The sequence below is a fragment of the Scomber scombrus genome, chromosome 13 (genome assembly GCF_963691925.1).
Source record: "Scomber scombrus chromosome 13, fScoSco1.1, whole genome shotgun sequence".
Classification (NCBI taxonomy): Eukaryota; Metazoa; Chordata; class Actinopteri; order Scombriformes; family Scombridae; genus Scomber; species Scomber scombrus.
Window position 1 is genome coordinate 12,319,321 of NC_084982.1, and position 27,947 is coordinate 12,347,267.

Genomic DNA, 27,947 nt, shown 5'->3' on the forward strand with positions numbered 1-27,947 from the left:
GCTTGCTCTTCTGGATGTTGGTAAAGCTGGTTTGACGTGTAGAACAACAAAAACACCACCTGGTCCACATAACTAATTAGATGTAAATAGTTGAGAGCTACGTGGATACATGCACGCACGCACACACACTCCATAGACAACATGTATATACCAAAACAATATCTTTTATTTGTAGTCCATCACCACAGCCCTGGTAGGCTATTCTGCACCAAAGCCAACGGAGAAACACATGACAAGCTTATACAATAGAGAAAAGAGAGGAAGTCAACTGGATGGTAAGCAGTGCGTGTTTACATTTCTGTGTCTCACTCCGGACGCCACACCTGCCTGACTAAATTTTTACCAGATCTAGCTAGCTCTAGTTCTATAATACCTGGCATACCTGCTGTGGCATTCAGCCACACTCCATTCTTCTGAACATTGGGGGATTATTGCTGTGGGAATGATTATTACCCAGAGTCAACAAGAGAGTCAAAACAAAACAGGAACACAACAGGAACAAGAAGAACACACATAGCACATCTGGGTATTAGCGATATTATTCACGCTGGCGAAAGTTGAGTCCTGAAAGTTTTGGAGCACCAAGTCAAATGTCATCCACAAATTTTTGTGTCACACAATGTGCTGCAAAGCTGCCAGGATCCTCACACTTCATGTGTTGCTCTCAATGGTAAAAATAGAGAAAGAAGACGCTTTCTGCAGACGGTCCATGTTTGTGCTTTTTTTAATAATACTATTATCTTAATGAGGTCATAGTTTGGTTTGTTATACACTGGAGTTACAAAGGAAATTAAAATAGACTAAAATTCGAATAGCCCACCAATGGTAAACAGTACAGTATTTTTAGGGGGCATTCCTCCCCCAATGAAAGTTGGGTAAGAGGAGTTGAGAGGTCACTGATAGAATGCCTATACATACAGACACATACATACATACCACACAAACATACAGTCTGTCAAGCACGCACACACACTCTCACACGTATATACTGTACAGAACAGTCAAAACAATGGAGCCAGAGACAAGATGGAGTTCCACTAAAGTCTTCACAAAGCACAAATTCTTCTTAATCCTTTCTCTTGTTCCATACCACTTTCATGACAAATTTGTTTTTTTTTTATTTGAAAAAGTAGACATATACTGTGGCATCTCCACGCTGACTTTTAGTTAGGTTGATTCCTCTTTGATGTTGAAGTCATCTTTATAGTCAGATAATCAAAAAAACACAAGAACAGTTTTGCGAAATTGATGCACAACAATCCCATACATTCTGAAGTTCATGAGTCAAAATTAAATGTTCTTGTGGCAAAAGTACTCCAATCTGGGCCTGTCCAAGTCTCCATTGGAATAGTTCCCACAGGACATTATTAGGTGACTGGTTTGCTCCATTTTGTTCATTTTGGGGTACATCCTCACTTGTATTATACTTCCTTTATTTGAGTCCATCAAAATTTTTCTCAACACCCTCAACACACCATGACCTATACGCCATCCTCGTGTATTGTCCAAGAACATTCTAGATACAAAGTTTCTGATGGATTAGAACATTCCAGGGCCTGGACTGAACCCCATGTCCATGTCACGTGGCCTCCCCATCATCATTGTCTGCTGTGGGGGACCGCCCATGCCCTGCAGTGACATCATCATGTTAGGTGAGCCGCCAGGGCCTGGGTGGGCCATTTGTCTCCCCTGCATCATCCCTCCCGGACCCCCAGGGGACATCATCCGGTGCTGGGGGCCCATCATGCCTTGGCCCATGAATCCTGGTGGCCGCATCGAGTTGTGGCCAGGGTTCCCCATTGGCATGTCTTGGGGGCCCATTCCCCCACCTGGCCCCCCTGGCATCCCCCCCATCCCCTGCATGGACATCCCCATCCTTGGTGGACCATCACCCATCATGCCCTGCATGGGGAAGCCAGAGGGGTGTGGTGGTTTGCCCCCAGGATTGTCTCCTCCACCACGGGGGAAGTAAGACAGAGTCTGGCTGGGCTTCTCTGATGGGATTATCCTGGATAGGTCGAACTCAGGAATGCCAGACGCTCCTGGCCGCATCACTTCATGAAGGTCTGCATCACTGAATCCACCTTGCATGTTGTTGAACTCCGGTCCTCCAGGAGTATTGGGCTTGCACATGATCCCATCAGGCCCTCCCCCATGAGGCATGCCACTCATCCGTCCTCCCATGGGTCCTCCCTCTCCCTGGAAGCCCATTGGATGGCCAGGGAAACCTTGGGGACCAGGACCATTGTGCGGGGAGAAAGGGCCCTGTTGAGAAGGCGACTGTGTAAGGGGGTAGGCCTGGCCTCGGTGAGGGTAACCTAGGCGTCCCTGGGGCATCATTTGAGGGTTTGCCATACCAGGGTCTTGTGGATTTGGTGGTATCATCATGCCATGAGGCATCATACCTGGGCCCATATTAGGGGCATTGGGAGAGGGCATCTGTGGGGGCATGCCATGGGACAGAGGCTGGGATCCCATTGGATTCATACCAAGAGGGCTGAGGGCAGGCATGGGTCCAGAGTTTCCAGGTCCCATCATGCGTGGATTGCCTTGGTGATTCATCGGCATACCTGTATGTCCGAGACAAAAAGAAGTGATGAGTATTCAGTACAAGAACTTGTATAACAGATTAGTATAGTTATGGCTCAATGTGGGTGGCACTGAAACTACACACTAAAATATTTCAGTGTTTACCATTGTTGTTCACCGAAGGCAGGTTAGGGGAGCGAGCCGGGGGCGAATCGTCATCAGAACTGGCAACAGTCTTTATGGCATCATGGTAAAGTGGGGTGGAACTGGGCATTGCAAACTTGGACATCCGTGACATCATGATGGAAAGAGGGTTCTGGGATAGTGTTGGCTCAGGGGGGATGGTGTATGGACTGCCAGACGGCACGTTGCCTGGGAGGGACATGGAGCCAGATGGAGCCCCTGATGAAGGCGGGGCAGAAGGAGGGCCATTACCACCTACAGGACGATGTGATGAGAAAGAGATGAGATGACAGAGATGATACATTTTCATTCTCTGGCAGATTGTTTTTATATGTGATGTTATTAGAAATAATTACACCCCTCTCAGTATGAGGTACTTAAGGCAAAGTAAGAAACAACTTGTATGGCCACAAGAGGGAGACACTGGACCTTCACTTACCCCACCCCTCATACAAATGTGTTAAGTGGAGTGATGCACCTTAATAGTTCCATATAGCTCCCATATCCATCTGATTTTCAGTTTTGCAAACCAATTCTGATTTCTTAGTACCAAAATAGTGCTATTTACAATCCCTGAGACTAGTGAATAGAAATTGAAAACTAAACTTATAACCAATAGCTAAAAACTCAACACAAATCAACAACAAAAGAAATCACAATATTCATTCATTTTAGTTTTTTTTTTTTTTAAAGCACTGAAAAAAGATGGATGATTAAATACTGAATGAAGAACATTCATGGGTGCAGTTTAACACAAAATGGAAGAGATTGGTGTACCTTGCTCCATGTTCCCCATCATGTTTGGTGAGGTGATACTGAGGGGGGGTTTTCCACCCTGAGGTGGTACTCCAGGACTCTGCATTGGTGGTTTTGGTGAAGAGGCCCATCCTGGAGAGGGGTTAGGAAGAGAAGGAGACCTCATATGAACAGGAGAAGCACCTGCTGATCCCATCATGGAGTGGGGGGACTTCATTGGTGCCGATGATGGAGGAGCTGGAGGGGCATTGGGACCTGTCGGGCCCGTGAGCATGCCAGCCAGCTGGGACGGTGTCTGGGGAGATTTGAGGTTTCCAGAGGGTGAACCCATCATGGGAGACTGCACCTGCCTCAGAGGAGGGGACTTGAGGGGGTTGACACTAGGAGAGTTCCCACCTCCTGCCTGTACATTCAGATCTGCCGGCTTACGGCCCCTCTGACCCTGTGAAGGGCCAGCAGCAGAGGAGAGGTGGTTAATACGGCCATTGCCTCCTGTTGGTGTAGATCTTGGATCTGGACCAAATGCTGGGTCTCCATGTGGACCCCTCATTCCTCCAGGACCCCCTGGGAAGGGTCGCCCAGGCCCCATTGGATAGTCTCCTGGCTGTGGCTGCTCAGAGAAGGGTGGCCCCTGCATGGGCCTGCCTTGTGGACCCATGTTCTCCATTGGAGGTCCTCCCCCTCCTCTCATTCTCATCATCTCATCTGGACTCATATTCATTGGAGGATCTCGTAGCTTGGCTGGGTGCATATGAGGTCCAGGGCCAGGCCCCATGCCAAACTCCGGTCCCATTTCTCGGCCCCCCATTCCCTGGAGCCTAGAGGATGGGCTCATAGGACCATCACCAGGCATTCTGGGAAACATACCCATGCCATTACCAGGTTCCATTCCACCTCTTTGGTGCCCCATCATCCTTTGCATGTCCATCATCATCCCAGAGGGGAGGCCCTTCTCTCCACCCATACCCTGGTGGAACATTGCTTCTTGGACTGCCTGAGGATTTGGGAAACGCTCACCCCGACCCCCTGGACCAGCGAACATTGCACCAGGTCCTCCAGGGAAGCCTCGTGCATCTCCCATCCGTGGAGGCATGTCGTCAGGCCAGCCCATTCCAGGTCTTGGAGGTCCCTCCATCTCGGGATTCATCATACCAGAGAAGCCTGGCATCCTCTGCATGTGTGCAGGCATACCCCTGGGACCGGGGCCGGGGCCGGGGCCAGGGCCCATGCCCATGCGCTCCTGGTAGTGCTCTGGTGGACCACCTGGTCCTCCCCACATCTCTCCTGGGCCCATCTGGTAGGGAGGCGGAGGCCCTCGTATCATGCCACGTGGACCATGGGGGTGCATCATCATATCTGGAGGAAGTGGCCGGTGTTGCATTTCCTGTTTCTTCCTTTTCTCTTCATAAAACTCCTGCTGCAGCTTCAACCAAGCCACCTGTTCTGGAGTCATCTGATCTCCTTCTCCACAGCCCCCTGGACCTCCCATGTGTGGACCCATTTCATCTTGTGGAAACGGGGGCATGTCCCTGGGACCATGGGGTGGCCCAAAGGGTGGACCTTGTGGGCGAGGTCCTCCTGGCCCACCGGGTGGTCCAAGGCTCTGAGACTGTGCCATCATAGCCTGAAGGGGGCCCTGCTCAGACCTCCGGGGTGCACCATCAGGGCCTCCATCATGGGGTCCACCATGGGACTGTGGTGGCCCAGTTTGTGGGGCATCACGGTCATCAGGGAACAGCATACGCTGGATATCTCTCAATGTCTGGAGAGAGCGCTGGCGATGCTCCAACTGCTCTTGGGACAGACCCTCTGTGTTGGCTTCCATATTCAACAGCTCCTGAGCAAGCTGTTGCTGCTGTTGCTGCTGCTGGGGTGTCAGACCTGATCCACCAGAGCCTCCACCTTGCCCTCCTTCACCTGCTGTTGGAGCGTTGAGGCCTGCCTCAGGTTGGGTGATAGGGGCTTGGTCAACCGGGGCTGTAGTGTTACTGGGGCTACTGCCAGGAAGATTTTTGGATTCCATGCCTGTAGAGGACGGCCCTTCCTGTGGAAGAACAACAGATTGGCCCCCTTGGTTTGAAGGCTGGGGTGGGGCTGGCTCTGCCATGCCCGTTAAGGACGGCTTGGATCCAGGCTGGTGGCTCTGATCCGGGGCATGGGACGGGGGTTGCTGGGGAGGCTTGGAGTCATTTCGGAGGGCGCTTGCTGCATTGTTCTTTTACAGAAAGGGACAGAAATAGGATTACATTATGACACTCATGCAAAATGTTGGTGTATGTAAGCGTATCTCTGTGTGTATGTGTGTCTGTGTGTTTACCAGGAGGAGGTGAGCTTTGTCCTTGCTGTTGGAGATGTTTTTCATGTGGAAGGCAATGATGTTTTCTGTATGGCCAGTTAGAACTGCATCAGCTGCCCTGAGGACAAGAAGGCAGACAGCCAGATATCAGTCATCAGACACAATAAGTATATATGTGTGTGTGGTGTTTGTGTGTGTGTGTGTGTGTGTGTGGTGTGTGTGTGTGTGTGTGTGTGTGTGTGTGTGTGTGTGTGTGTGTGTGTGTGTGTGTGTGTGTGTGTGTGTGTGTGTGTGTGTGTGTGTGTGTGTGTGTGTGGATTTGAGACAGTGAATGGGTTTTTATGGGACCATGAAGGTAATGCCAAGGTTAATAGACTAAGAAACTATAATACACACAAACAAACACCTTCCACTGAGCATCCACATCTTTGATCTCTAATTCCCAACAGAGAGAGAGTGAGAGAGTTTATCTAAGCTGTATGTCCCACTGCGAAACACACATGCTTGTGCAGATACCACAATGGATTTGGGCTATAACTGGGAAAGTTTGGAGGAGGAGAAGGGGCGGTAAGCAAGCATCTTAGTGCCATACACGCAAACAGCTGCAACAAACATCAAAGACAACAACCACTGATGACAGGGGCACAGAGCTATACCTTAGGCAATTGACATTGTTAGTAATTCAATTTTATTTTGAACTGCAATTTGACAAAGGGTTTCGCTCTGGGTGTATGTTCTGCTTCCGTAGAAGAAAACAAAAATTTAATTAGCCAGTCTAAAATCATGAATATTTTAAATGTGTAGAGATAAGCTTCAACTGTAAATACATCATTAATCAAATATAAGAAATCATAATGAAAAAAAGGAAAGACAGAAATATAAGATGTGGATCAAATTATGGCTAAAAGAATATGTAAGATACTAGCCACAACAGTTACAAATGCTAACTCAGGTTTCTTACTTGTTGGCCATCTCTGTGGTGAAGACATAAACGAGTTTTGAGCCTGGCTTCTGGACACTAGCAGGTTCTGTTGTGGAGCCCTGGCCTCCCAGTATATTGTGGGAGGGTGTGGAGGAGCGACTGAGTCCAGCATTGGAGGTAGAATGGGTGACAGAGTCCTGGGGCTTCACGTCACTGGAGTTACAGTCTACAGGGAGACAACCGGGAAGACCGTGGCTTTAGGAACAGCACAGGCTTATGGGAAATGTACTGTAGTTCTACTGTGGAGCTGTCATAAGTCAAGTTGATCAGCAGAGGGACTGCTATACATGCTTGGATGCACACGTTAACACACTTACTGAAGAATCCTTTGTCATCTTCGTCACTTTCCCCCCCAGAGCACCAGTCAGCTCCACTGTAGGGCTGCCTCCTTTCTGCCACACACATCCTCTTCACCCTGCTACTGTCTGTACAGACACACACACACATACAACCATTAGTGGGTTTAGGATTATCAACGTGTGACAGTGAGGGACAGCGAAGTGTTTTTTCAAGATCTCCAACTGCTGTAGGCAGATTGTGTTGTATACCCAAGAGAAAATAAATAACTATACATGGCACATTTCTGGATAAAGTTATAAAGTAGTACAGTATAACAAACTAACCATGGGTTCTAATTAGGAAAAATGTGTTTTTTTTCCTCCACTAATCAGTGCTGACAACATTTGAGAAACTGCATTACAAACTGATATAACTTGGGTAACAAAGTAGAAAAGCACAGTTACCAATTACTCTCCCAAAAACATCAAAGACACTTGTGTACCTTCTTAAAACATTAAAGACACTCGTGTACCTTCTCAACCTACCTCAGTTCAACCATTTTACCAGTCTGGTGAGAATAAAAAATATTTGAAATAGTCTCAGAGATTTAGAGCACATTACAAGGTACTATTTGACAAGTTGTGACCACAGCTACCTACTGGGTATCAGTACTGGCTGTGCTGCCTTACCTTTTTCTTCACTGGTGGGTGTGCCACTCTCTGGCTGTTCAAACGACTCCACTGAGGTGCTTCTCTCCCTTTTGACTTTAACCTTTGAGCTTGAGCCAGAGGTCAGGCCCTGGCCATTCTTCAGCCCCATGCCCCCTGCCACACTCTGAGCCCCTTTGGCACCCAGGGTCTTTGGGTCGCAGGGCGAGGGCTGTGATTGGCTGCCAGTGCTCCCTGGTTTACCCTGATTGGGCATTTTAGAGTCCATCTGGGCGGCAGTGGAGGGGGACATGACGGGAGGTGAGCGTACCATGACCTCCGTCTTAGGTTTAGGGCTGATTGACAAAGGAAAGACAAAAGTATCGCACAGATTAATTAATTATACAGTCTGATTACTTTTTAATATAGCTTCAACAAAACAGTGCCAAATGACTCATGTATTAGAAATTCTAATCAAGATTAACCATTTAAACCCTCCTCAGCTCTAATGACATACTGAGGACTTCCAAAATGTTATGTCTTTTCTTCCTGCATGTATTTGTGTCCTTGTTTTCACCTTATGAAACACAGGGGAAAATGGGGCATATCACCCAAAAAGACAACAGGCCTGTGGCTTCAAGTTACTTAGTAATCATGCTCGAACTTGGCACAAACCAGATGAGGGGAGGGTTACATACTCATGCAGCTGGCTATCCATGAGGTCTGACATCCCATAACTCGGCATGATATTGTGCTATGACACCAACTTTTCTGTGTTTCATGTAACCCTGATCCTCTGTGAGACGAAGTGGTGGAAAACACATACAAGAAAATTTGTTTGCTCTTTTTGCCCTCGTTTTTTCCATTTGCAGATGCTTAACACAATGTCATTATGACATCAAAGTACGGTATGAACACAAGATGAGGTTACTGGTGCTGGCAATCCAATGCACACGGTTTAACCTCAAAGAACATACAGCAAAGACATCGGCCATCTAGAAATAAATGCTGCTTACTAGTTATGAGAGCAGCTCAGTACAGGCAAGCAGGATACATCCAACTGGCAGAGAACTCCCTTACCACACCCTAATCTCTTTCTCCCTGTCTCTCTCTCTCTCTCTCACACACACACACACTTGTACAAGTAGTATGAAACAAATGCCAACATGTCCAAAAAGCACAGCCGCAGCCTTGCACACTGTATGTACACAGACTAACAGCTAGTAGAAAAAGAGGGCAAAGCCAGAATTTTGGCAGTCCAGACAACCGTTTCCAGAGGCTCCACAACCATGAGTCAGCAGGGAAACTTCCAAGCAAAGTGTACTCCCTGACCTCAGGACAGCTCCGGATCACACATGAAGACCTTTCAGCTTAAAGGCTGGAGCAGAGAGGCTGATCTTAGATCTGCTTTTACACTTAACCTACACTTCCTTCCTGCAACGTGCTTAGGTCTGTGCCCGCGGACTGGATTCAATTCCACTCTTGATCATGAGCAATGTACACACACTTCATAATGAACTGCCATGGCAGCATGATGGCTCTATGTTAAATACAGGCTTCCTAAAACATGGAGGTTTCAGCCATGGCCCTTTTTTCTGTAGAGACTGCACATTGTCCTCCAGGTCATCTGATTTCCTGTCATGTTAAAAAGATTTATATGTTAAGTATTATGAAGCTTTCTGCCACTGAACAAGCCTCTGCTCTTAGAAATAGTTGCTCACTAAACGTTAAATAGTTGGCATGGGTCAAATTTCCACACGCGGATTAATAAAATATAACAGAAAAAAATGTCAAATAAGGCTTAAGAAAAAAAATATCATCCGTTTTTTTCAAAAACTTTCAAAACTCAGCACATAATGCACCTCACAACTGCTAAAATATGAGTTTCACAACATAACAAACACTGGTATGAGGGAGACACTGATTATTCAGCAACAAATCATATCAGCCAATACGCTACTGATGTGGTAAGACGTAACTAAGTACTTCAATAATCAGCTTTTTTTTCAGTACATAACAATTTCCCAGACTAAAAACTTGATTTAGTGTCATATACCAAGGACAATCTGTTTAATATTAGGCAACTGAAATTTTAGTTCCTCTGCATGATGTGCAGTTTGACTTGCTGTGCTGTTGTTCATAATTTCTGAATGAGATGCATGATTTTAATCAACAGTCAGATCAGTGTTTGGCTGACTGTTAACATCATCAAAATCTCACAGACAAATGAACACCAGTGTTTGCTTATTATCATCATTACCACATTGTAAAAGTATATATCAACGCACTAAACTTTTAAAGTTCAAGGTTTACTTATACACATCAGATACACATCAGGATAATGGCAGTGAAGTGTTCCCACTGTGCCCCTTCCTCCCCTTGTATAAAAAGAAACAAATAAACTGGATAGAAGATTAAACATAAAACTGAGTAAAATGTTATCCTTTTTTTGTATACTACATGCATAAAAAGAAATGCTGTTCCTCCCAATCTAAAACAGTGCAAAAGAAAATCAGACAATATAAAATAATACGTATATAAGAAAAGATCAACTAGAGGGCACACTCAGGATGCGAGTCCACTCACCTCTGTGTGTTGGTGGACGGGGAGTTCTTCAGCCTATTGGAGTGCATTGAAGGAGCTCCCAGGACTACAGAACAGGGTGAAGTGATGAGCTGGTGAGGACTGCCTGTGTGCGTGAGTGGCGCTTTTGCACGCACGTTCCTAGAGCCTGGAACGGGATTCCCAATGTTCGAGAGGTTTCCCCGACCGTCCTTGGCCTCGTCTCGCTCTTTCTTCCCTCGCTCCTTCTTGTTAAAATGTGTCGCTGCTGTACCTGCCGCTGCTGGCCTCTCCTCTTGGACCTCCAACATTTCTCTCTATGTCCTTGTCTGTGTGTCTGTGTGTATGTATGTATGTATGTATGTATGTATGTATGTATGTATGTATGTATGTATGTATGTATGTATGTATGTATGTATGTATGTATGTATGTATGTATGTATGTATGTATGTGTGTGTGTGTGTGTGTGTGTGTGTGTGTGAGAGAGAGAGAAAGTGTGTAAAAACAATAACAATAGTCCAGTAGTGTTTTCTTGTTCCGTGTATTTATGAAACTCCCCCAAGGGGGCTTTCAACGGCCCTTGGGCACACTGTTGAGAGAGAAGAGAGGAAGAAAGGCTGTTAGCGAAAGTGGAAAAGGGGACCACAGTCGCACCAAATTAAAGTGAAACTCTAACTGTATCAAAATCTTTTGCAATCAATCAATCAATCAATCTCCCCCTGTGGGCTTGAGACGTGGCTGTTGAAATCAGTCATTTACTCTTTCACAGTGGCTGTGGTCATGTCTGTTTTGCAGAGGACAGAGAAAAAGTGTATAGTGACAAGTTTTCATTGTCTTTATAAACTATCAAGATGTTCACAGAAATTCCCTGAAGCATAACCCAACATCCCACACTGTTCATCTCTGTGCTCAGTATGCAACAAGTGACCTACATCAACAGCTAATGGCATGAACTACAAACTGAAGCAGTGTATTGAACTATATTTTGGCAAAGATATGAACTTCCAACAGCGACCTTTCAATTACACAGTCCATATTTGATCGAGCTCTACTGATAATTGATATTACAGCTTACTGCAAAAGACAAAGATAATGTTTGAAATCCACTAGAAACGCTGTCAACATTGTATAGTTTTTCCAGCAGAGAGCACTCTCATGTTTATTTTTCAAGCACAAAAGGCCCCATTCACTTGCAATTCTTTAAAAAAGAAAAATAAAATGAGGGATCCTAATCAAAAACATGTAATGGACTTATGTTAAGTCACGTTAAACACTTTTTGGCTACAAATCAGATTTTTAACCTCTCAAATATCAGTACTGGTATCATCTGAAAACAAATATCAGTCAGGGCAGTTTTTGATACTATAAAGATTTTGTGTGAGGTATTACTTGAACTGAATAAGTACCAGCACAACATTATAACTCTGGTAGACAGGGATGTGTTTTGGTGGAGGAGGAGAGGTATTATTGCGGTCCGAACCAACCTTTGTGTGTGTGTGTGTGTGTGTGTGCGCTGGTGAGTGAGTGAGCAAGAGAATTGCATGAGAATCCGGTTTGAGAGAGCGGCCCAGTCAGTCAGGCAGATTACATTGTCATCGTGAAAATATTTAGGAGCTCTTCCAAAACACTCAACATTGTAACTGGCTCCAGAGTTCCCCTGGGGAGAAGGAGGTGGGGTGTTTGTGGGGTTTGGCAGGCGGGTGGGGGGTGATGGGGGAGGGTGTCACTGGGAACCAGAAAAACACAAACTCCTGCTACAGCAGCAACACTCATCTCTCCCAGCTTTACAGGAGAAGTGATTTACTACTATCAGGCCTACAGATCACAACTGTAGATGAGCAGAAGCTGGATTCTCCACAGGGACAGAGGAGCCTTGTGTATCCAAATTATACTGATTAGACTGACCTTTCAATATAAAACTACACCATGTGACACAGGAGTGGAGGCTCCTCAGAGAAGTAGTGGGCTCATTATTGATTGCTGAACTAGTGATCAACAGAAGTGTATGAAAGAAATCCATTTTAAATTAAATTACAGGTTTCTATGATGCGACACAACATGCTTTGATAGAAAACTGTGGAAACAAGACTTCAACACACAATTATATATGAATGATAGTGCAGCCCTGATATGCAGCACACAGATATGAACTGAAATTTCCCACAAGCGCTTCTGCTAAAACTATGAATTGGATAGAAACGTTCACAGCTGAAATTTTGCGTCTAAATAATTACAGATATTCAGAGTTAATTCTCTACCAGTTACACCCTTTGTGTTGTTTTTCTAGGTTTGAGGTTTGTTAGTGCAGAGTCTGGATTAATGGAGGGAAGACAATGTGCAAGGGTGGACAAGACGCAAGAAAATGTTCACATGTGAGGAGCTGGAAAAAGAGAGTTTCAATATTTTTTTCCTTAAAGAAAAAACTACAGATGATTTATCAATTATCAAAACTTGTTGGGGATAAATGTAATAGTTGGCAACTACTGAATTAACTGACTAATTATTGCAGCCTTAGTGTTAAGTGTTTGTTAATACTTTAAACAAACATGTCATCCACACTGAGGGCAAAAGTGTTCATAGCTGTTCAAAGCTGGCAGGCTCGAAGATGGGGTGAAACACTTGCCGTCATAGGGAGGGGCGAGACACAATACAACAAAAACTCTTCCAGACAGTTATTGTTTGAATGCGGTTTTGTATTAGTTTGTTCAAATGACAAAATTAAAAGAGCTTAAGAGGGAAGTCTCATCTCTGCACATCTGGTCAATCACTGAATGAAGTGGGCCTCACTGTCAGATTGACTATTTAATAAAGTTACAGAAATTGTCGGATGAGGGAGTTTATGACAGTTTGACCTTCTGACAAGCACTTTGTCTGAAAAGGTGGGTCCCTGGCTGTGACTGACAGTGGAAAATGTTTATTCAAACCCTGACTTCAGTGAAGACTTCATTTCTTCACTGTGGGACGAGGACAGAGAGGAGCCTGGATTGATATGAGTGACCACATGAGCCTAGAGAGTGACGGGCAGCCAATCATCTGGACAGAATCTCTTCCAAATTCAGTCTGATGAAGGAGATCTAACTTATTTCTATCAAAACCAGCTTCCTACCTCATTCAGCCCTAACTAGCATGCACGCCCTCGAGGGGTGTTATCCAAACCTAAACCCCAATCATACACAAACATGTGTAATGTTGGTACGCACATGCACGCAGACACCAACAGCAGGACCTGTCAATCACACGTTACCTCCAATCCCACGCTAACAAGACACTAATTGGGGAGCTTACTGACATGACTGTCATAATGAATGCACTGACACACACATGCAAGCATGCACGCTGTAGCCAGCCAGCCGCACGCGCGCACACACACACAATAAAGCAGCAGAGAGGTAATCACAGACATTTCCCTTCCTATATCTCCAGCAAAGACGCTGAACTGTCTATCATAGCACACACAAGGAGCTGCAGTGCGCGCAAGTTAATGGGGAAAACAGTATAATGAGGCTCTAAAAATGAGCTTTTTGCCTATGATATAAATAGGAGGATCCACATGAAAAGAGGGCAGAAAATAGTTCAATTCAATTAGATTGGGGTTTTCCTATGCAGGTGGCACTAAAAGGGGGCATTTAATTTCATGCTTATGTAACAGTCATCGTAAGCTGGCTGAGCACAGTGTAGAGAGTAGACCCTTCCCAGCTACGTCACCCAAATTCCTCTGAAGGGGAGATGGGAGGCTTTATACCAGAGTCTCTCTCTCTCTCTCTCTCTCTCTCTCTCTCTCTCTCTCTCTCTCTCTCTCTCTCTCTCTCTCTCTCTCTCTCTCTCTCTCTCTCTCTCTCTCTCTCTCTCTCTCTCTCTCTCTCTCTCTCTCTCTCTCTCTCTCTCTCTCTCTCTCTCTCTCTCTCTCTCTCTCTCTCCTCTCTCTCTCTCTCTCTCTCTCTCTCTCTCTCTCTCTCTCTCTCTCTCTCTCTCTCTCTCTCTCTCTCTCTCTCTCTCCTCTCTCTCTCTCTCTCTCTCTCTCTCTCAAAAGGGCCTGCTGATGTTTCAGCCTTATTTATGCAAATCCCATTTTGCAGTTCAGTCACAATGGAGTATTGCTCTCTTTCTCGCTCTCCAGCTCCCCAACCTGCTCTCCGTCTGCTCGGCCTCCATCTCAAGAATTTCTTTAGCCCATTATTTGTTTAGGGCAATATCAAAAACATTATTTCCACCTCTCCTCACAGTTTTCTGCAAGAATATACGATGACTCAAAGCCATCAGTGAGGTAGTCTAAAGCAGCAGCCAGCTGTCTCAAACAGAAAAGCCTTTCCATGTCCTTACAAAAAGGGCACAAAACTAGTAAGTAACCAATATTAATTCAAATCAAATGACCATGTATGAAGACTAAAATAAAAGCCTGAAAGACAATTTTAGTATCTGATATGTCTGACTAAATGCAAATCTTAAAGTGTTATTGAAAAGCAGCTTATGGTGGGTTCTGGTGGCCGGTTCTATCCTGTTCTGCAAAATACATGGCTTTGTTAAGCTCAGACACCAGAGTCTTTTATTGAACCTTTCATATTTCCACACTCTTTTTCATTGGGAAAGAGTCATGGAAAACATACAGGAAGCAACTTCTCCGTTTAGTCGGCCTGGTGAAGGTCCAAGGACCAAACATTGTGAATAATGTGAGTACAAGTGATCAACACTATGCATCTACATCTGTCTATAAATCTTTCTGGTGTGCCAAACCTTTGTAGTATTTGTTACTCTTGTTATAATAAACCATTGAAATGTTTATCTGCAGCACAGACAGGCAGAAAGCAGAGAGTCAGTAGACAAACTCAATAATATCAGTTACACAGCAACATTAAGCTCAAGTTAGCAAACTTGTAATCAAACTCAAAGAACTCAAAGACCGAAGCAAAAAACTTTAATTGGGTGTGTTTCAATGACTACAAATTAAACTTTATTTTTATGAAACGGTGATTTATTTCAGACGTTACAAAGGCTAGCATTAAATGAATAACCATTAAACCATTAGTGAAACCTTAGAATGTGGAACAATTTCTTATATTTGACTAAAAAAGATTAGTGAAAGGCTAATGTGAAGATATCAATGAGGTATTTATCCTGTTATCTAAAAATAAGTAAAAACATCCTTGTACACAACCAGCTTCCTTCCAACACATACAGTACCTGCCAGGCTGCTAGTGAAACAAACAGCATTAACTCTACTTAAAGTATAAAGAGCAATACTTTCTAACAAAGATATCTCTGGACATCACTGGCTGAGGAAACACCTGGGAGTTCACCTGTTGAGGTGACTCCCTGAGACAACTATCCCACAACATGCCACACCCTGCAGACTGGATTCATGGCTCACGCGTGGCACACACAGAATGTCAGGAATGCGGAGTGTCACTAAAGATAGATCTGTGACGCCACTGATGTAACATCTGACATAATACATCTGCCGTGACAGGAACAAGGACGCTCATACATGAGCAGCGCTCACACAAGTATGACTGCGCTCCTGTTTCTCATGAAATGAAGCCGGCAAAATATTTACAATGACCTTTAAAACTTGTACACATTCTCCAAACTCTGAACTGCTCCCTGAGTAAAATGGTTACATATTTCCATCCCTTTTCACCGAGGACCTCTTTTCCGCTCACCTCTGTGTTTTCTTTTCCTAACACTCATTATGTTGTCTCAGTCTCATCTGTCTCTGTCTTAGTTTGCCTGTCCGGCATCTGTACAACAAATCAAGCCCCAATCCTCTGTTTCTCCCTTCCTCTGGTTGGCAGCCGATGTCCTTCCATCTCCAGGGAGGCGACATGTGTGTAATGTCACATTTCGTCATATCATATCATCGTGACAGAAGCCTTGGCACGTCCATCACAATGATGGAAGCGGCAATGAAAACGGGAGGATGGGAAAGGGGTGTGATACTAATTTACCCTTAGGAGGAGAGGGGTTATTACACAAGTCATTCTCTTCACAGAGAGCCCGAGTGGGTGTCTGGATCTCAGACATGCACACGCACACACACACACACACAGCTGACTCACTAGTGACACATCTGCTGGCGTAGCCTGGGCACGGTGCCATGTGTGGCGGCCAGCTCCAGCAGTAGGACTGGCACTCGGCACTACGGCCTGCTCTGATCTCCGTCTCACACACTTCACCCTGCACCTCCATCTCTGCCCATCTGCCCTCTGTTTCTGCCTCTGCATCTATGGCTGAGTGGGTGTGTCTAACTTACACATGTTCACCTTTCTACTCAATACAAGACAAAGAACTGGTTAACTGGTGCTGATACCAGGCATGGGTGAAAATTAGAGGCATCACATTTTTATATTATTATGACCAAAAGAGTCAATATAAACAATATTAAGTGAAAAAGAGAAACAGTATTATCAGGGTATTCATCACACTTTCCTGAAATACTATTATTAGCTCAATGCTAGGGATGCAGTGAATAACTGATTTGACTATTAACCACGCTTTAAACGTCAGTCTCGTAACTGTAAAGGCTCAGCTTCACAGTGTTTCTGTTCTCACTCCTCAAAAAAGGGACATTATAGTACCTTACTTTTCTATGAACAACTGGTACTGTGAGGAAAATTAAACAAAAACATATAATTGTGTAAAACAGCAGACTGCAGGAGGAACCTGGTTCACCAAGTTAAAAAACCATGCTGCAACAAGCTCAGGTACACATTTCCACATTCTGTCACGAGAGTGACTCCCTCTTATTTATCTTGGAGGGGCTTCACTAGCTAAAGGAGAGGACAAGTGTTCTGCCAATGGCTGAGTGACCCAACATTGTAGCGTTGTATTCACCAGAACACCTTAAATCATCAGTGTGGGAGTATTTTTTTGGATACGTAAAGAATGGCCAGGGGGTTTTTCAAGCAAACACATCTCCAATTTGTAAAACGATACCAAAGAAAAGTCACCGCTAAAGGATCCAACAACTGACTTAATGCAACATCTTCAGGATCATCATCCAGCTATACATGCTCAAGTGAAGTTAATACACTAAGTAATAGCCAAATTTAAAAAAACAATTACTTTAGTGGCAAGTTACTTAACGAAACACTGAGTTGGTAGGGAGTTAAATAGAAAAGTGTCACTTACAATCAACAAAGAGCAGTGAGTTAAGAGTTGGGCTTTCAGTGCAACGTAAACCGACAGCCACAAAGCAGGAAAAGAAGCATTGCACCGTTTATAAATTAACACTCACCAAAACGGCATGTAATCCCCTCAAGGGCTTCAGTGCGATCATTTACATCCTGTTCCTCCCATCTGTGTTGAGTAAACACTGGGTATGGTAGGTAAATATGCCAGGTGAAAAACACTAACTTAACATTAGGATCCTGTAGATCTTACAGCACTGTAGCAAGGGATCTAATTAACTGTATTCAGTGATTAATAGCACCTGCGAAAGATGTTCTCCATTTCCTTCTTGCATTTTTACTGAAACTGCAACAAAAAAAAGAAATGCCACAGACAGGATTTTATTAGGCAACATGTAAAATTATACTAATTAGGAAAATGAAAGTTAAACAATTCAGGCATGGACAGTTGATATACTGTCACCCAAACATACATTGTAATATTTTCCCCTGAGGGATCAATAAAGTTCATCTTATATTAATCATAAGCAACTCTTTTTTAAAAATGGGGGGAAAAATACATAAAACCTCAAATTAAAAATACTGACCTAATTTCATCCATCTATAGTCCATCTATGATGTTTCCTCCGACTAAAATTGTACCATTAAAATTAATGGACATTGCATCCCCATTTAAAATGTTGCAAATTTTCTAGGATACTTAAAAACAGCAAATTGTATGTATAAAAAACATGGGTTATAAAAATGTCCTTTACATTGTACACATCCATTCATGCTTAAACATCTTCATATATCTTTTGGGCAGTAACCAGTACAGAAAATGCAACAAACATATTTTTGGTTTCATTTTCCTTCGTCAGTTGGGGATGTTCAAGCAGAGCTGAAGCTGACCAGTGAGATAAAACACCTACACAATTTGCGCAATTTTGGAGGCAGCCAGATTTCTTTGTCATTCATAAAAATCATGTTCTCTCTTGCTTAATGTCCCACCTCCGCACCCACAACCTGCTCACACCTCAGTAGTCAACGTTAGCGTAGCGAGCCATGGCAACAAAGCACATATGCAAATTCACCAACATTCCCAGCAGTAAGTTTCTCTCATGAAGGGCATTTGTAGCTCAAATGATAATTCAAACAGAAACTATTTGTAGCTCAAATGATAATTCAAACAGAAACTCCATTTGCCATCTCTGCAGACCCCTTCTTTCCTCTCTTCCCTTGACCATGCTCTCTGGTCCGTGACTCCCTCCCCTCCATCCCGACAATCGCTCCCACACTCTGGCCACATTCCTCCCCTGCTCATGCTGAGAGGACGTCTCCCTGTGGCTAAAAACATTGTGGGAAATCCCAACAGCCAGGCGCTGCAGAAGCCGTGCAGACCGTTGAGGTAAACTGTAACTAGACTTACATTCCTCAATTGGTCAAAAGACTCTTTTTTTTTTTTTTACCCACAAGTACATGAGTGTCATCAATGTTTCTATACTGAACCGTACAACAAATAGTATAGAAACATCAAATATCAGCATTTGAAGCAGCAATCAGTAAAACCCACACTATGCAAGACCGAAAACTGTAGCGCTACGAGCACTGAGCAGAGAGGGAATTCAATTTTGTATGTTCTAAGTCGAGATGCCCACTAAATGTTTTCTAAAGCTTTTTTCTGTACATTAAAAATGACTTCTCTACCCTTCAGAACATGTGACGCAGTTCAGGCATCTCTACTGACCTGGCATGACAACAAACAAGCAAAAATCACATTTTACTGAAAACATATACATCGGTACCCCAGACCAGACCTTTCCCTATCTTTCAGGCCTTCCAGTGTTGCTCCATTAAATAAATAATTCATTTTGTTGTTCTTGATTTTTGATTGCTGATGCTATGGTGGTGGGGCACTATGCTGTTTGATGTCTGTCTTTTATTGTGATGTCCCTTTGTTGTCATTTCATTTGTCTGACAACTGCCATAGACACAAAAGAAGTTTCCAAACAGATAATAAACAAGACATACTCCACTAATACAATACATTTGCTGCAGCAAAATTAGCACTTTAGAGAGACTCACCCAGTTCACACCTGGCATTAACATGTGTCTACATGTTTCGTGTGTACTCCATCCACGAGAATCGATTTTGCCTGTTGTTGTAGCTTCTTCTTGTTTCAAACTTTTATACGACGCCATTGAAACATACGAGTACGTGCTTTCACTTACGCAGAAGACATCAGTTGAGTAGGCGGTCCTTAGCTTAGACCACTTTCAAATGTAGTCTGAGCAATCAGATGTCAATGCGTCCTCAGCACGTCCTCGGTGCATCTTGTGTGCGTTCACACTGTACTAAGAGCTGTCACCTTGTGATCGGATCATCCATGTATTTTAATGCCAGGTGTGAACAAGGCTTATGAGCCAGTCTGTGTCCCTAGATTACAGTTACCCCGGTCTGCACCAGTGTCACTCTCCTGGAATTTTAAACACAAGACTTGCCCAATTAAATATACAGGCACAGAGCAATATACACATGCATACTCACATCCATTACACATAAAAACACCCACATGCGGCATTACTTAGTTGTCCTAATAATTTCTGAGACACACTGAAAACTGCATTACAAGCGTCAACTGTTGTGAGTCAGAGTGCTTATTTGTATGCTACTCTCTCAAAGCCGCCTTTAGGGTTCCTCTCTAACTACCCACAGGCTAATGTGTCGAAGATATACTGTTTATTTCCTATAATGTACTGTATTAAATAACATCTGTATTAAATACTCAATCTGCCAATTAAACCTGATACCAATTTACACACTCTATTCTCATTGTCACTAACCAGCACGGTTACATGATGCTAGTTACTAATCTCAAAACCTCCACCTCCAAAACCTCTAATATTCGTAATTTTTATATGACAGTTGTTATATTTACATTATTACTCTAGAAATTACATTTTTACTGTATATCTTATGCACAAACGTTTTTTTCATTGTGTTCAAATTGGTTAAAAAAATCACTTTTGTTGTTTATGAGCATGAGAAAATGGGGTAAAAACAAATACAACAACAAATGCAAACAATTTTAATCTGAGGTGTGGCACTATTTTAGATGCTACAATTTAAACAATTACATTATTCTGGATAATAGCAGAAGAGTTTAAAACAACCAACATGTGGGTGCATCATGTTGACACCATCCAGAAGTACAGTAGAAGTAGAAAGGGGGAGCCTGTTGATTTGCCTGTCCAACAGACTCCAGACACATGCCAGTTCTGTACTTATAAACCTTTAAAGACACAATGCCTATATTCATCTAACCATTAACATCTATTTTTTAATATGAAAAAAACACTGAAACGTCAACCGGACATTGAAATCCAGGATTAAAGCAACCAGAAAACATCTAAATAAAATATTAACATTACAGAATTGCAATACTCCCAGGAAATGTCACATTGGCACTTCAAGAAATCAAATCAAATACTCCTTTTTCTGTCCCTGTCAAATCCCTCCTGTATTGATGGACTGATATCACGAAACAGACTATTTGTGATCTGTGTTGTGTTCAAGTAACATCATTCTGACCATAATTATGAGCAGCAGGATGGGAAAAACAATCTACACTTGCATACTTGGCAAAAACAACCACAGAAATACCAACAAAATGGCTGCAAAGCCAGCATCATTGGCAGTCCTATCTAAATAAAACCCAATATTTACTAAATTTCTTTCGATTCAGCCAATTGAAAAGGTTCGTATACAGTTTGTAGCTGGTTTCTCTTGTTAACAAACCACTACAAATTTGTAACACAACAAAAAATGGCTCATTTTGACTTTTAATATACAACAAGACTAGCAATGGAGCCATCTCGGAATAATGAATAATGTGAGGTTCTTCCATGCCTCCAATTTGTTGACACTGGGTGATTTCAGCATTAAACCCAAAGACCTTTTTCCAAAGTTTAAAACTGAACATCTCTTGGACTAATCAGTACCACATTCACGTTTAAAAGTTCCAAAGATGTTGGTGAGCTCCAGTATTTTGTTGTTGTTGGGGTTTTTTTAAGTCCATGCTAAACCGTTTGATTAATTCAGACAATATTCACCTTTTTTTGTCAATTATGTCAAGGATTACCGAACAGTTTCTACAAATCTGACACATACACACCCTCAATAATCAGGAGCTCAACCAAAGCACAGAAAGGATTTAACATACCAATAGCTTCCTCTCATTAAGGCTGAAAGTTTAGTCATCAAACAACTTGATAATGAACATTTGACACAGTTGATGGATGCTTATCACTGCTTAGCAAACTCATTTCAAATGAAAACCAAGCTTTTTGTCATACGCAGCATGTCGTGTGGCAAACTGACAAATCAGAAATCTGATCCACTTCCTGTTTAACCACCACATAGACCAAATACACTAAAAGAAGGAGGTTTAGTGGCTAAAATCTCAACTTTAACTCCTGGATACATACGGATTATAAAGTAGTGAGGCGTGTGAAAACCAGATTTTACAATGTGGTTTCTTTTTTATTATCACACCTGCGCTGGCTAGCTTAAAGCATTTTCACACCTATTGTTTGTTTGGTCTGGTCCAAATCAGTTGAGGAGTTGGTGAATTTTAAGCATTTTGTCCTTAGTTCAGTTTCATTTCGAGCTGAGAAAAATATAGATGAGCCAAAATGCATCACTATAAGCAACTTGAGTGTTCCCTTCACTCATTGGTCAGATGTGTCTGGGGCGGGAGCAAGATCATAAGCACAAGAAGGTGCTGAAGGAAATGCAACATACTACTTTGCGCTAGTCCAGGTTCCACCTTGATTCACTGTCTGGCTTTCAGGAACTGTTACATTTGCTCATCCACATCTCACCATGCTAAGCACATCTGGCTACAAGAGCCGTTTCGTTTAATTGTGTAGACACCTAGTATTCCGGTCAGATCGCATTCCCCCCACAGATGAACCACTCCAAAACTCATTTGGGACCAGACTAAGACCACCTCCTGTGGTGGTCTTGATCACACCTGCCCACTTGAATAGCACCAAGGGGAAAAAAGAACCAGAGTTTGATTTAACCGGACTAAAATTGTCACTGTGACACATTTACAAGTGACAACAGTCAATCTGGTAGCTGGAGAAGATCTCCGCCTGGTTGGCAGTTTTTTGCATCAATAGGCTGAAGTGAATGCAGGCCCCTAAAACCCCAGGTTCCACCTGAGAGCAGCTCTGTTTGAGAGGACCCCTCCACTCGGGGCAGGTGGACAAGACCGTCTGTGTCATAACTGTCAATCACAGCAGGGAAACATGAAAGCAGGTTTGATGGGTACATTCTGACTCAGTCAGACACATCCCTGAGGATCCTGCATGGCCAACAATCCCACCTACCCATCCACAAATATGAGACAGAGACCTCCTACGCTTAAAAGGGTATGAAGTGCAGCTATTAGAGAAACACATTCATATTTATAACCCTAACTGTTTGGAAAGGCACACTAAGCTGTAAAGACTTAACTACTAGGAGCCAGTCCACAGAGAACAAATTTCCTTTATTAATAAAAATGTAAATGTAACTTTGTGTTTTTAACTGATGACTGCTCCATAATGGTCAGCATAGAATTTCATCAAATGAATAAATAAATAAAATGCAACTGATGCTCTTGTTTTTGTACCATGTGGCATGATTGACTAAATAATTGATAGTTCTGTCAACTAATCGGCTTAAAGTACTTAACACTACTTTTATTTTTGAATGGGATTGGTTCTTCTAAAACAACAGCCCTTAATTATTAAACACATACAAATGTTATGTTTTCTTGGCTTTATTTTTTGCTGGTGTTACCTTTCTTCTGTAAAACACTTTGTACCTCAAGACTTCTACACTGATATACAAATCAAAGGTTATTATTTTTACAGACAAACTGATTCCAATTTTCCTCTGTCAGCACTGAGTTGCATACCTAAATTCCGGGTATTCGCCAGTTCAGAACAATAATAATAATCAAATACTAGTTATTTTTTCTTTGTCAGCTTTAAATAGAGTGTATATGATTGTCTAAAGTGTCATTAGGATGTAACCACACATCACCTCAAAACCGTAGATAATGACATTCGTATAACAGCATTCTTTTTAGGCTTGTGCAAATTTAACAATAGGGCGTTTGGATAGTTAATAAAACTTAGTTGTGGCAATTAATACAGACAGTGACAGACACAGTATTTAATGTGGATCATTTGCCTCTGGCTGATTCGTTTGATAAAGTTGATACCAACATTCGTGCTGATCAAACATATCGGATCAGTGCTTATTTTCTACTGACGAGGAAGAAATGATAACAGCTGATTATGAAAGCTAAAGGAGAAAATGGGCATTATTTGCAGCTATCAAAAAATATTAATAGACACAGAAATCGAACGTTTATTTTAACCCTCATCTAGCATCAACTTTCAAGCTACAAATAGCAGAATGCTAAAGCTTCAATCAAGCCATAATTTGGAAACAAATGCACATTTTTGCAAAAAAAGAGCAAACTTGTCTTTATAGATACAATTTGTTAATGATGTTTAGTGTATTTCACTATTACATTTTCATGCTCTGAGAAATGTCCAAATAGACTGTACATAATTGCATTTTAAAGTATTTTAATTTCCTTGAAGGTCCCAGTATGACATAATGCACTCTAAACATCTTTTTTAGACCTGTGATGGTACATTAAGGCAAAAATAATCTGTACAAATACACATTAAATACTAAATTGTTTTTTCCCCCTGCTCCCTGGGGAATAATTACAATACTGTGGTGGCCTGACTATTGTAGTCATTCTGCAGATTAACTAAATCCCTTAATTAATTGTGACTGAATGTCTTAAAACAGCAGGTAAATGGGAAACTGATGAATGTTTCACTTAAGGGGAATACTACTTTGAGTAGCTAACTGTTACAGAAAAAGATCAGACTGAGCCTAAAGAATGAGAATAACATTTCAGGCAATAGAAAAACCGACACACTAGGATCTAATCTACTATTTTAAAAAAAGGTAGGGGAGTCCCCTGCCACCCACTACACAGGCAGTCAGACAAATCACCCCTCCAACACATCCCTCCATGTCATACACAACACAAAAACCTTCTATGTTTTAATTAGAAAACCCATGAAGCAAACAAATGCACGGAAACATGAGAAGCCAATACACAGAAGAGAAAATAAACCCGTAGCTGCTTTCCATCAATATCCATTTCCCTGTGTCCTTCACCTCACTGTGGTTTTTGGTTAACACGCGTTGGATTAGATAACGGATAAATAAACTGTGTGGACAGCCTTCTCAAGAAGAGCAGCCTGACCGTGTTGTGTCCCCCTCATGTGCACATCAGAGAATAAGACCAAACATCGCACTGATAGTCCAAAGCAGCACAGCTCTGAGCTCCTTTTCCTCAAGCCGCTTCCCTTAGCGTCAAGAATGGTTGTACGTGATCGCTGCTCTACGACTCAAGGCGTCTCTAATCAGAATATAACTATCAATGTAGGCACATTCATAGATAAATGTCAAAGAGACATTGAAAGATAATAGGAAGAACCTGAGCCTGACTTACAGCAGTGTTCAGCTATGAAGTTATGGCACCAGTTAGTCTTTGAGGGCAAGAAAGACGTGTGCTGCCATGCTTGATAAAGCAACAAGTTATTAGGTTTAAAAGCAGACAACATTATAATGAAGAAAAGCTGCAAAACAAGCATGTTGCATTCTTTTTCACTCTGCTTTACTTATTCCTAAATACGGTGAAAACCATACATACATACATATATGTATATACGTACATTACTTCAGCACTATGGCTGTCTGAAGTAATGTACTCCCTTGTTCACACATTTACTGTTACTGATATCAGAAACTCTGTACTCTACTGTATGAGCAGTGTATTGTTATTTCAGACACTTCAATCATCATCATTTTGTGTCATCATTTACAGGAATAGTGTCAGATCACTGATTGTATTTGCATATATTAAATGTGACTCATTGAATTGCGGGATTGTCAGCTTAACCATTTTTTGAGGGCACTATGGAGTGTATAAATTTCACGCTCAGAAATTGGACACTCAAATCTTAAATAAAATGGCGGACAATAAATATCAGGCATTATATGGTAAATAGGAAGTGATTTCAGACAGCCAATGTGTCACTTCTGTGCATTTCTGCAGGTATTTTTTATGGAGAGTTGGAGCAAGGAAAGAAATGCGGATAGCAGTCTCTCTTGGATGTATCTTTTAAAGAAGATGAGGGAGATGTGCATGACAGAAAATGTATGACAAAGTGCGAAACAAACCTAACAAAAAAAAGGAGAGAGAGAGTTGAGCTGGCTTACCTCAGAAGCCCCCCTGCCCTTTCAGCCGGGCCTCATATGGAGAACCAGGCCTCACGTCCCCTGGGCACTGATGTCTGCTCTCCACTCGACTCCTCCCAGTCAGCCACGGAGGCTGTGCAGGAACCTTGCCCACTCACGACACCCTACAGCCACAAGTCATTCACACCTGGAACAGAGGAGAACTTTGCTCATCGGATGACACGCAAACAAGCAAACGGCAAGGAAAAGCACTCAGACACTCATGTTGACATGGCCAACATGTAGCAAACACATAAGCAGCACAAAGCTCGGGTCATTAGGGGCTACACTCACTGTGTATACTCGCCTTTTTAACCCAGACACTCATTTATACTTTGGTTATCGACCGGTGTGCACATAAGGGACTACAAGACACTGCATGATACTCTATCAAGAGTGTCCTCGCTTCTTTGCATCGTAGAGGACTTCCTCCTTCCTCCAAATATACACTTGTGGGAGCAAAAATTAGAAAAAAATGTTGGACCTCAACAATGAAGAAAACAGAGCAGATGTAGCGAGTGTAGAAAGGATAAATATGAACAGATGCAACAGATACATGTTAATGGCGGACAGCAGTGTTGCTTGGCAATTGAGGAGACCAGAGTCCTGTAACAAGAAGCGACTGGCATGCATGCTTTGAAACTGTCCTTGGATAAGACACTGACCCCCTACCTGCAAACTCAGGAGTCACTCTGAATCACAGCATCAGTTTAAGGACACAAATTTAAACTGCAGCAAAGCACAAAAGCTGCTGAGATTTTCTCTTTATAATTATGAGAAAACACAGCATTAAGACACATTTTTAGCATCTACACCATTATTGGGAATTTGAATGTCCTAACAAAAGGTTATAAAAAGGAAAATAAATGCTTAATTAACCCGAGAGGGGACCAAAATGACTATCAGGGGAGGGGATTCACAAAATCCCAAAAAACTGCAAGTATAAGATGTTATTTGCTCCAACATTGTTTCACTATACGACCTGTGGATATTTTCCCTTCACACGTTTAACAAAAAAAATTGGTAAAAATAGAAAGACTGAACACATTCTTTGCCATGTTTAGCTCTCTGGTCTTGCCAAGGTAACACAGCACAATGCCACACAAGTTTCTCACAACGGGCCTACTCGAGGAAGTCGTCCTAAAATACACAGACATCTACAAACCTTAAACTCCACAAATAAACTTAAAGCACACAACATTTACAGAGACTTAGACTCCCCCCCTGAAATCTCAGCGCCTCACTGGACAACTCTTGGCGGACAAAGTAATTCCATGGCGCTTGAAACTCCAGGAACTTTTTTTTTCTTTTTCCTAAAAGAAGTTGTTCCTGTTTCGCCAGAGAACTGGGGGGGAAGGGAGGACTTTCAGCACTTGCATTCATGGAGCCTCGGCCAGCGCAAACAAAGTCTTCCCCGAAGAGGGAGGCACTGGACGGCGGCGAGAGCGAGAACAACGACGTCGGCCACAAGCACATACACACACATACACACACACAAAACACGTACAAAATGAGCCTCATTTCAAGGGCTTAGTCTGCTAACAAAACAATTTCGGCACTCCTTAAGCAAACGTTCATTTTCAAGTTGTGCTAGCTCCGTTAACAATGTAACAATTAAATCGCTCGGCAGATGATAGGGCTGGCCGACACAATCAGCAGCCGAGGCCTATAATCTCGCTGCGCGCTTATAATTCATATCAAACACATTTTTAATTAAGAAAATACAATACCAACGGTGTGGTACTCCTGAAGAATGCAGAACATGCATGCTGCATTGTATCCCTTTTTCATTTTCACGAAGCACGGGCGGTCCTCCAGTATAATGGGGTAAAAAGCAATATTTCTCCGCGGGTTTTACACCACGCCGAAAACATCGTGAATAATCCGCTTCTGTTGCGCTGGAAAAATCGGCATTGCCGGTTGAAAGGGTGCTCACTGTCTGCCAGGCCAGACACGACGGTGGGTTTGCTAGCCAGCCTTCGGGGACAGAGGCAGAGAAGAACGGATACCGGAGTGAGATGTCCCCGGGAGGAGGACCCGCGTGTGCCCGTTGCCAGGAGGCGAGCTGTGCTACCGACACTTTTCACCTGGATTTTGGACGAATGAACGCTCACCTGGAATGTTAGCTTAATCTCCGTTTTCCTCCGACGACGGATAAATACCGCACACTTATTAAATCACAACATTATCACGGTACCATTATAAAATAGAAATATGTCTCCC

At 42.9% G+C, this 27,947-nt stretch overlaps 1 protein-coding gene across 2 annotated transcripts; it reads right to left on the reverse strand.

Moving 5' to 3' along the window:
- Nucleotides 1–144: 144 nt before the first annotated feature.
- Nucleotides 145–27,947, reverse strand: bcl9 (BCL9 transcription coactivator). Of its 2 annotated transcripts, none has more exons than XM_062432094.1 (10): nt 27,839–27,947; nt 25,707–25,872; nt 10,259–10,824; nt 7,715–8,028; nt 7,064–7,171; nt 6,726–6,912; nt 5,786–5,882; nt 3,490–5,683; nt 2,695–2,967; nt 145–2,570 (listed from the first exon to the last, which is right to left on the reverse strand). In XM_062432094.1, the coding sequence occupies exons 3-10, from the start codon at nt 10,543–10,545 to the stop codon at nt 1,540–1,542; spliced, it is 4,491 nt and encodes a 1,496-aa protein (XP_062288078.1). In that variant the 5' UTR covers nt 10,546–10,824; nt 25,707–25,872; nt 27,839–27,947; the 3' UTR covers nt 145–1,539. The 2 variants fall into 2 exon arrangements, with proteins under 2 accessions (XP_062288078.1, XP_062288077.1); XM_062432093.1 differs by lacking the exon at nt 27,839–27,947 and adding an exon at nt 27,455–27,745.